Source organism: Pelecanus crispus (genome assembly GCF_030463565.1).
Source record: "Pelecanus crispus isolate bPelCri1 chromosome 30 unlocalized genomic scaffold, bPelCri1.pri SUPER_30_unloc_2, whole genome shotgun sequence".
NCBI lineage: Eukaryota > Metazoa > Chordata > Aves > Pelecaniformes > Pelecanidae > Pelecanus > Pelecanus crispus.
In genome coordinates, this window is record NW_027461235.1 from 1,037 (window position 1) to 12,379 (window position 11,343).

The 11,343-nt window shown below is 66.8% G+C and overlaps 1 protein-coding gene across 1 annotated transcript; it reads left to right on the forward strand.

Annotated features, from left to right (window-relative positions):
- Positions 1-1,557: 1,557 nt before the first annotated feature.
- On the forward strand, positions 1,558-10,802 carry BLVRB (biliverdin reductase B; the record flags this gene model as incomplete). The annotated part of the gene is given in 8 exon segments (XM_075727300.1): positions 1,558-1,590; positions 1,592-1,651; positions 1,654-1,716; positions 1,718-1,727; positions 4,997-5,086; positions 5,183-5,298; positions 5,300-5,315; positions 10,513-10,802. Coding segments are annotated over 8 exon segments (552 nt in total), but the record flags the coding sequence as incomplete, so codon positions are not given.
- Positions 10,803-11,343: the final 541 nt, after the last annotated feature.

Sequence of the window (11,343 nt, forward strand, 5' to 3'; positions counted from 1 at the left end):
AGAACCCCTATGAGGCAGGCAGAGCCCCTGTGGGGCAGATATGGGGCCAGGCAGAGCCCCTATGGCCCATAACAGAGCCTCTATGGGGCAGGCAGAGCCCCTATGGGCCATATAGAGCCCTCTATGGGGCAGGCAGAGCGCCTATGGGGCAGATGTGGGGCCAGGCAGAGCCCCTGCGAGCCATACAGAGCCCCTATGGCCCATATAGAACCTCTATGGGGCAGATAGAGCCCCTATGGGCCATATAGAGCCTCTATGGGGCAGGCAGAGCCCTGTGTGGGCCATATAGAGCCTCTATGGGGCAGATACAGCCCCTATGGCCCATATAGAGCCTCTATAGGGCAGATAGAGCCTGTGTGGGCCATATAGAGCCTCTATGGGGCAGATACAGCCCCTATGGCCCATATAGAGCCTCTATGGGGCAGGCAAGAGCCCCTATGGGCCATATAGAGCCTCTATGGGGCAGATAGAGCCTGTGTGGGCCATATAGAGGCTATATGGGGCAGATACAGCCCCTATGGGCCATATAGAGCCTCTATGGGGCAGGCAGAGCCCCTATGGGCCATATAGAGCCTCTATGGGGCAGGCAGAGCCTGTGTGGGCCATATAGAGGCTATATGGGGGGCAGGCAGAGCCCCTATGGCCCATATAGAGCCTCTATGGGGCAGGCAGAGCCCCTATGGGCCATATAGAGCCTCTATGGGGCAGATAGAGCCCCTATGGGCCATATAGAGGCTATATGGGGCAGATACAGCCCCTATGGGCCATATAGAGCCTCTAGGGGGCAGATAGAGCCCGTGTGGGCCATATAGAGGCTATATGGGGCAGGCAGAGCCCCTATGGCCCATATAGAGCCTCTATGGGGCAGGCAGAGCCCCTATGGGCCATATAGAGCCTCTATGGGGCAGATAGAGCCTGTGTGGGCCATATAGAGGCTATATGGGGCAGATACAGCCCCTATGGGCCATATAGAGCCTCTATGGGGCAGATAGAGCCTGTGTGGGCCATATAGAGCCTCTATGGGGCAGATAGAGCCCGTGTGGGCCATATAGAGGCTATATGGGGCAGGCAGAGCCCCTATGGCCCATATAGAGCCCCTATGGGGGCAGGCAGAGCCCCTATGGGCCATATAGAGCCCCTATGGGCCATATAGAGCCTCTATGGGGCAGATACAGCCCCTATGGGCCATATAGAGCCTCTATGGGCAGGCAGAGCCCCTATGGGCCCATATAGAGCCTCTATGGGGCAGATAGAGCCCCTATGGGCCATATAGAGCCTCTATGGGGCAGGCAGAGCCCCTATGGGCCATATAGAGGCTTTATGGGGCAGATACAGCCCCTATGGCCTATATAAAGCCCCTGTGGGGGCAGGCAGAGCCCCTGTGGGGCAGCCCGGGGGGTGTGGGGGGGGGGCTGCTGAGTCATGCCTTGCCCAAAGCGCTGAGTCACGCTCAGGCGGGCGCCCACGGGCCGGGTCCCCCCCCCCCCCCCGCGCCCCCCCAAAGCGTCCCCCGGGGGGCGGAGGGGACCCAGGCGGGCGCTGTCTCGCCCCCCCCAGGGCTGGCGGGGGGTGACGGTGCTGGTGCGGGATCGGGGCCCGGCTGCCGGCCCGGCTGCGGCCGGCTCGCGTGGTGGTGGGCGACGTGCGGGACCCCCCGAGGCCGTGGCCGAGGCCGTCAGGGGCCAGGACGCCGTCATCATCCTCCTGGGGACGAGGGAACGACCTGGGTACGGCCGCACCGCGCGGCCCCCCGCCCCGGGGGCCCCAGGGATGGGGGGACCCCTTGCCCGGGGACCCCGCGCCCCCCTGACCCCCCATTCTGGGGGACCCCCTTGCCCGGTGACCCCGTGCCCCCTGACCCCCCCATTTTGAGGATCCCCCTTGCCCTGTGACCCCCGTGCCCCCTGACCCCGCACCCCCTGACCCCCCATTCTGGGGGACCCCCCTTGCCCTGTGACCCCCGCGCCCCCTGACCCCCGCACCCCCTGACCCCCCATTCTGGGGGACCCCCCTTGCCCGGTGACCCCACACCCCCTGACCCCCCATTCTGGAGAACCCCATTGTCCTGTGACCCCACAACCTGTGACCCCCCATTCTGGAGAACCCCATTGTCCTGTGACCCCACAACCTGTGACCCCCCCATTCTGGGGGACCCCCTTGCCCGGTGACCCCACACCCTGTGACCCCCCCATTCTGGGGATCCCCCATTGTCCTGTGACCCCCGCACCCCTTGACCCCCCCATTCTGGGGGGACCCCCATTGTCCTGTGACCCCCACAACCTGTGACCCCCCCCCATTCTGGGGATCCCCATTGTCCTGTGACCCCCGCACCCCTTGACCCCCCATTCTGGGGGACCCCCCTTGCCCTGTGACCCCACACCCTGTGACCCCCCCCATTCTGGGGGATCCCCATTGTCCCTGTGACCCCACACCCCGTGACCCCCCCCATTTTGGGGATCCCCATTACCCTGTGACCCCACACCCCGTGACCCCCCCCATTTTGGGGATCCCCATTACCCTGTGACCCCACCACCCCGTGACCCCCCCATTCTGGGGGACCCCCATTACCCTGTGACCCCACACCCTGTGACCCCCCCCATTCTGGGGGACCCCCATTACCCTGTGACCCCACACCCTGTGACCCCCCCCATTCTGGGGGACCCCCCATTACCCCTGTGACCCCCACACCCCCGTGACCCCCCCATTCTGGGGGGACCCCCCTTGCCCTGTGACCCCACACCCTGTGACCCCCCCATTCTGGGGATCTCCATTGCCCGGTGACCCCCACGCCCCCTGACCCCGCACCCCCCTGACCCCCCATTCTGGGGACCCCCTTGTCCTGTGACCCCCCCATTTTGGGGACCCCCCCTTACCCTGCGCCCCTACAACCCAGCCCCTGCCCCCCCCCCATTTTGGGGGACCCCCCATTACCCTGTGACCCCACACCCCTGACCCCCCATTTTGGGGACCCCCATTACCCTGTGACCCCCCCCCATTTTGGGGACCCCCATTACCCTGTGACCCCACCCCCCATTTTGGGGACCCCCATTGTCCTGTGACCCCACACCCCTGACCCCCCCATTTTGGGGGGTCCCCATTACCCTGTGACCCCCCCCATTTTGGGGACCCCCCATTACCCTGTGACCCCACACCCCCGACCCCCCCATTTTTGGGGGTCCCCATTGCCCTGTGACCCCACACCCCCTGCCCCCCCCATTTTGGGGACCCCCCCTTACCCTGCGCCCCTACAACCCAGCCCCTGCCCCCCCCCATTTTGGGGACCCCCCATTGTCCTGTGACCCCACACCCCTGACCCTCCATTTTGGGGACCCCCCATTACCCTGTGACCCCCCCATTTTGGGGACCCCCATTACCCCTGTGACCCCCACACCCCCTGACCCCCCATTTTAGAGACCCCCATTACCCTGTGACCCCCCCCATTTTGGGGACCCCCATTACCCTGTGACCCCACACCCCGACCCCCCATTTTGGGGGTCCCATTGCCCTGTGACCCCCACCCCCCCATTTTGGGGACCCCCATTACCCTGTGACCCCACACCCCCTGACCCCCCATTTTGGGGACCCCCCTTACCCTGCGCCCCTACAACCCAGCCCCTGCCCCCCCCCATTTTGGGGACCCCCATTGCCCTGTGACCCCACACCCCCTGACCCCCCCATTTTGGGGACCCCCCATTACCCCTGTGACCTCCCCCATTTTGGGGACCCCCCATTACTCTGTGACCCCATACCCCCGACCCCCCCCATTTTGGGGGTCCCCCATTACCCTGTGACCCCCCCCCATTTTGGGGGGACCCCATTACCCTGTGACCCCACACCCCCCTGACCCCGCACCCCCCTGACCCTCAATTTTGGGGACCCCCATTGCCCTGTGACCCCACACCCCCTGACCCCCCATTTTGGGGACCCCCCTTACCCCTGCGCCCCTACAACCCAGCCCCTGCCCCCCCCATTTTGGGGACCCCCCATTACCCTGTGACCCCCCCATTTTGGGGACCCCCATTGCCCTGTGACCCCCCACCCCATTTTGGGGACCCCCATTGCCTGTGACCCCACACCCTGTGACCCCCCATTTTGGGGACCCCCCCTTACCCTGCGCCCCTACAACCCAGCCCCCTGCCCCCCCCCATTTTGGGGACCCCCATTGTCCTGTGACCCCACACCCCTGACCCCCCATTTTGGGGGTCCCCATTACCCTGTGACCCCCCCCATTTTGGGGACCCCCATTACCCTGTGACCCCACACCCCCGACCCCCCATTTTGGGGGTCCCCATTGCCCTGTGACCCCCCCATTTTGGGGACCCCCCTTACCCTGCCGCCCTACAACCCAGCCCCTGCCCCCCCCCATTTTGGGGACCCCCATTACCCCTGTGACCCCACACCCCCCTGACCCCCCATTTTAGAGACCCCCATTACCCTGTGACCCCCCCCATTTTGGGGACCCCCATTACCCTGTGACCCCACACCCCCGACCCCCCATTTCGGGGACCCCCATTGCCCTGTGACCCCACACCCCTTTTTGGGGACCCCCATTACCCTGTGACCCCCACACCCCGTGACCCCCCCATTTTGGGGACCCCCCTTACCCTGCGCCCCTACCAACCCAGCCCCTGCCCCCCCCATTTTGGGGACCCCCATTACCCTGTGACCCCCCCATTTCGGGGACCCCCATTGCCCTGTGACCCCACACCCCTTTTTGGGGACCCCCATTACCCCTGTGACCCCACACCCCCGTGACCCCCCCATTTTGGGGACCCCCCCTTACCCTGCGCCCCTACAACCCAGCCCCCTGCCCCCCCCATTTTGGGGGACCCCCATTACCCTGTGACCCCCCCATTTTGGGGACCCCCCCATTACCCTGTGACCCCACACCCCCTGACCCCCCATTTTGGGGACCCCCCCTTACCCTGCGCCCCTACAACCCAGCCCCTGCCCCCCCCAACTTGGGGGGCTGCCCCCCACCCCCGTCTCCCCCCAGGCCCCACCACGGTGATGTCCGAGGGCACCAGGAACATCGTGGCGGCCATGAAGGCGCACGGCGTCCCCAAAGTCGTCGCCTGCCTCTCGGGTGGGTGTCCCAGCGTCCCCCCAAAACCCCCCCCCAGACCCCCCCCCCCCCCCAAATTTGGGGGTGCCCCTCCTCTGAGCCCCCTTTTCGCCGCAGCTTTCCTGCTCTGGGACCTGCAGAAGGTGCCCCCCCGCCTGCTGCCGGTGACGGAGGATCACATCCGCATGCAGCGTATCCTGCAGGATTCCGGGCTCGACTGCGTCTACGTCATGCCCCCCCCACATCGCCGGTAGGCGGGGGCACCCCGAAAACACCCCCAGCCCCCCCAGTCCCCTCCCCAAATGGGGCTTTTCTCCCCTTTTGTCCCCGTATCCCCCCTTTATCCCCAGCCCCTTTTATCCCAGCTCATCCCCAGATCCCTGCTGATCCCCGTATCCCGTTCTAGCTCCCATATCCCGTTTTAGCCGTCATCCCGCTTCACCCCCCATATCCTGCTTCACCCCCACATCCCACTCCATCCCTGTATCCCATTTCACCCCCATATCCCACTCCATCCCCGTATCCCACTCCATCCCCGTATCCCACTTTACCCCCTGTATCCCACTCCATCCCTGTATCCCATTCCATCCTCCATCCTATTTCATCCCCATATCCCACTTCACCCCCATATCCCACTCCATCCCCGTATCCCACTCCATCCCCGTATCCCACTTTACCCCCTGTATCCCACTCCATCCCTGTATCCCATTCCATCCTCCATCCTATTTCATCCCCATATCCCACTTCACCCCCATATCCCACTCCATCCCCGTATCCCACTCCATCCCCGTATCCCACTTTACCCCCTGTATCCCACTCCATCCCTGTATCCCATTCCATCCTCCATCCTATTTCATCCCCATATCCCACTTCACCCCCATATCCCACTCCATCCCCGTATCCCACTCCATCCCCGTATCCCATTTCACCCCCATATCCCACCTCCATCCCTGTATCCCACTCCATCCCTGTATCCCACTCCATCCTCCATCCCATTTCATCCCCATATCCCATTCACCCCCATATCCCACTCCATCCCTGTATCCCACTCCATCCCTGTATCCCATTTCACCCCCATATCCCACTCCATCCCTGTATCCCATTTCACCCCTATATCCCACTCCATCCCTGTATCCCACTCCATCCCTGTATCCCACTTTATCCCCCGTATCCCACTCCATCCCTGTATCCCACTCCATCCCTGTATCCCACTTTATCCCCCGTATCCCACTCCATCCCTGTATCCCATTTCACCCCCGTATCCCACTTTATCCCCCGTATCCCACTCCATCCCTGTATCCCATTTCACCCCCATATCCCACTTTATCCCCCGTATCCCACTCCATCCCTGTATCCCATTTCACCCCCATATCCCACTTTATCCCCCGTATCCCACTCCATCCCTGTATCCCACTCCATCCCTGTATCCCATTTCACCCCCATATCCCACTTTATCCCCCGTATCCCACTTTATCCCCCGTATCCCACTCCATCCCCGTATCCCACTCCATCCCCGTATCCCCATTTCACCCCTATATCCCACTCCATCCCTGTATCCCACTCCATCCCTGTATCCCACTTTATCCCCCGTATCCCACTCCATCCCTGTATCCCACTCCATCCCTGTATCCCATTTCACCCCCCATATCCCACTTTATCCCCCGTATCCCCACTTTATCCCCCGTATCCCACTCCATCCCCGTATCCCACTCCATCCCCGTATCCCATTTCACCCCTATATCCCACTCCATCCCTGTATCCCACTCCATCCCTGTATCCCACTTTATCCCCCGTATCCCACTCCATCCCTGTATCCCACTCCATCCCTGTATCCCATTTCACCCCCATATCCCACTTTATCCCCCGTATCCCACTTTATCCCCCGTATCCCACTCCATCCCCGTATCCCACTCCATCCCCGTATCCCATTTCACCCCTATATCCCACTTTATCCCTTGTATCCCACTCCATCCCTGTATCCTACTCCATCCCTGTATCCCATTTCACCCCCGTATCCCACTTTATCCCCCGTATCCCACTCCATCCCCCGTATCCCACTCCCATCCCCGTATCCCATTTCACCCCTATATCCCACTCCATCCCTGTATCCCACTCCATCCCTGTATCCCACTTTATCCCCCGTATCCCACTCCATCCCTGTATCCCACTCCATCCCTGTATCCCATTTCACCCCCATATCCCACTTTATCCCCCGTATCCCACTTTATCCCCCGTATCCCACTCCATCCCCGTATCCCACTCCATCCCCGTATCCCATTTCACCCCTATATCCCACTCCATCCCTGTATCCCACTCCATCCCTGTATCCCACTTTATCCCCCGTATCCCACTCCATCCCTGTATCCCACTCCATCCCTGTATCCCATTTCACCCCCATATCCCACTTTATCCCCCGTATCCCACTTTATCCCCCGTATCCCACTCCATCCCCGTATCCCATTTCACCCCTATATCCCACTTTATCCCTTGTATCCCACTCCATCCCTGTATCCCACTCCATCCCTGTATCCCATTTCACCCCCGTATCCCACTTTATCCCCCGTATCCCGTTTTACCCCCGCCCCATCTCATCCCCATATCCACATCATCCCCATATCCCATTCCATCCTCCATCCCACTCCATCCCTGTATCCCATCATATCCCCGTATCCCATCATATCCCCGTATCCCACTTCACCACCGTATCCCCCATTACCCCGGTATTCCCCGTGATCCCAGCATCCCTGTTATCCCGGTGCCCCCCGTGACCCCAGTGTCCCCATTATCCCCCGTGACCCCGGCGCCCCCCGTGACCCCGGCGCCCCCCGTGACCCCAGTGTCCCCTTTATCCCCCGTGACCCCGGCACCCCCCGTGACCCTGGCGCCCCCCGTGACCCCAGCACCCCCATGACCCCGGCACCCCCCATGACCCTGGCGCCCCCCATGACCCCGGCACCCCCGTGACCCCAGCACCCCCCGTGACCCCGTGACCCCAGCACCCCCCCGTGACCCTGGCGCCCCCCATGACCCCGGCACCCCCGTGACCCCAGCGCCCCCCATGACCCCAGCACCCCCCGTGACCCCAGCGCCCCCCGTGACCCCAGCGCCCCCCGTGACCCCGGCACCCCCGTGACCCCAGCGCCCCCCGTGACCCCAGCGCCCCCCGTGACCCTGGCGCCCCCCGTGACCCCAGCACCCCCGTGACCCCGTGACCCCAGCACCCCCCGTGACCCCGACGCCCCCATGACCCCAGCACCCCCCATGACCCCAGCGCCCCCCGTGACCCCGGCGCCCCATGATCCCAGTACCCCCCGTGACCCTGGCGCCCCCCGTGACCCGTGATCCCAGTGTCCCCATTATCCCAGCACCCCCCGTGACCCCGGCGCCCCCGTGACCCCGGCGCCCCCCGTGACCCCGTGACCCCAGCACCCCCCGTGACCCTGGCGCCCCCGTGACCCCAGCACCCCCCGTGACCCCAGCACCCCCCATGACCCCGGCACCCCCCATGACCCTGGCGCCCCCCATGACCCCGGCACCCCCGTGACCCCCAGCGCCCCCCGTGACCCCGGCGCACCCCGTGACCCCGGCGCCCCCATGACCCCAGCACCCCCCATGACCCTGGCGCCCTCCATGACCCCGGCACCCCCGTGACCCCAGCACCCCCCGTGACCCCAGCACCCCCCGTGACCCCGTGACCCCAGCACCCCCCGTGACCCTGGCGCCCCCCATGACCCCAGCACCCCCCGTGACCCCGGCGCCCCCATGACCCCGGCACCCCCGTGACCCCCCCCGTGACCCCCAGCGCCCCCCATGACCCCGGCGCACCCCGTGACCCCGGCGCCCCCATGACCCCAGCACCCCCCATGACCCTGGCGCCCTCCATGACCCCGGCACCCCCGTGACCCCAGCACCCCCCGTGACCCCAGCACCCCCCCGTGACCCCGTGACCCCAGCACCCCCCGTGACCCTGGCGCCCCCCATGACCCCAGCACCCCCCGTGACCCCGGCGCCCCCATGACCCCAGCACCCCCCGTGACCCCAGCGCCCCCCGTGACCCCAGCACCCCCCGTGACCCCGGCGCCCCCATGACCCCGGCGCCCCCATGACCCCGGCACCCCCGTGACCCCAGCACCCCCCGTGACCCCAGCACCCCCGTGACCCCGGCGCCCCCCGTGACCCCAGCGCCCCCCGTGACCCCGTGACCCCAGCACCCCCCGTGACCCCAGCACCCCCCGTGACCCTGGCGCCCCCCATGACCCCGGCACCCCCGTGACCCCAGCGCCCCCCATGACCCCAGCACCCCCCATGACCCCAGCGCCCCCCGTGACCCCAGCGCCCCCCGTGACCCCGGCACCCCCGTGACCCCAGCGCCCCCGTGACCCCAGCGCCCCCGTGACCCCAGCACCCCCCGTGACCCTGGCGCCCCCCGTGACCCTGGCGCCCCCCGTGACCCCGTGACCCCAGCACCCCCCGTGACCCCGACGCCCCCATGACCCCAGCACCCCCCATGACCCCAGCGCCCCCCGTGACCCCAGCGCCCCCCGTGACCCCAGCGCCCCATGATCCCAGTACCCCCCCGTGACCCTGGCGCCCCCCGTGACCCGTGATCCCAGTGTCCCCATTATCCCAGCACCCCCCGTGACCCCGGCGCCCCCGTGACCCCGGCGCCCCCCGTGACCCCGTGACCCCAGCACCCCCCGTGACCCTGGCGCCCCCGTGACCCCAGCACCCCCCGTGACCCCAGCACCCCCCATGACCCCGGCACCCCCCATGACCCTGGCGCCCTCCATGACCCCGGCACCCCCCGTGACCCCAGCACCCCCCGTGACCCCAGCACCCCCCGTGACCCCGTGACCCCAGCACCCCCCGTGACCCTGGCGCCCCCCATGACCCCAGCACCCCCCGTGACCCCGGCGCCCCCATGACCCCGGCACCCCCGTGACCCCAGCACCCCCCATGACCCCAGCACCCCCCATGACCCCAGCACCCCCCGTGACCCCAGCGCCCCCCGTGACCCCAGCACCCCCCGTGACCCCCGGCGCCCCCATGACCCCGGCACCCCCGTGACCCTGGCGCCCCCCGTGACCCTGGCGCCCCCCGTGACCCCAGCACCCCCGTGACCCCGGCGCCCCCCGTGACCCCAGCGCCCCCCGTGACCCCAGCGCCCCCCGTGACCCCGTGACCCCAGCACCCCCCGTGACCCTGGCGCCCCCGTGACCCCAGCACCCCCCGTGACCCTGGCGCCCCCCATGACCCTGGCGCCCCCCATGACCCCGGCGCCCCCCGTGACCCCAGCACCCCCATGACCCTGGCGCCCCCCATGACCCCGGCACCCCCGTGACCCCAGCGCCCCCCATGACCCCAGCGCCCCCGTGACCCCAGCACCCCCCGTGACCCCAGCACCCCCGTGACCCCGGCGCCCCCCGTGACCCCGGTGCCCCCCGCAGCCGAGCGGCCGCTGACGGGCTCCTACGCGGTGCGGGTGGGCACAACCGGGGGCTCCCGGCTCATCTCCGCGCACGACCTCGGCCATTTCCTGCTCTGCTGCCTCCGCACCTCCTGCTACGACGGCAAAAGCGTCTACGTCTCCGGGGATTATCCCCAGGAATAGCGGGATCCCGCGGGATTCGGGGCTCCCGGCCCCCCCGGGGTGATTCAGATCCAGCTTTTTCCCAGCCTGGATCCCGCCTTTTTCCTTAGCTCAGCTGCGTTAATTAGAGCTCTCCCCTAATTACCCACCCCCGGCTTCGTTAGGCTTTATTGGGGGGGCTGGGGGGGGGTTCTATGGGGCTGGGGGGGCTCCTAGGGGGCTGGGGGGGGGCCTCTATGGGGCTGGGGAGGGTCCTATGGGGCCGGGAGGGCTCCTATGGGGCTGGGGGGGCTCCTATGGGGTCAGGGGGGGCCCTATGGGGGGCTCCTATGGGGCTGGGGGGGTCCTATGAGGTCAGGGGGGGCTCTATGGGGCCGGGAGGGGCTCCTGTGGGGTCAGGGGGGCACTATGGGGGGCTCCTATGGGGCTGGGGGGGTCCTATGAGGTCGGGGGGGCTCTATGGGGCCGGGAGGGGCTCCTGTGGGGTCAGGGGGGGCCCTATGGGGGGCTCCTATGGGGCTGGGGGGGTCCTATGAGGTCAGGGGGGCTCTATGGGGCCGGGAGGGGCTCCTGTGGGGTCAGGGGGGGCCCTATGAGCCTGTGGGGGGCTCCTATGGGGTCGGGGGGGCTCTATGGGGCTGTGGGGGATCCTATGGGGTCGGGGGGGGGCTCCTATGGGGCTGGGGAG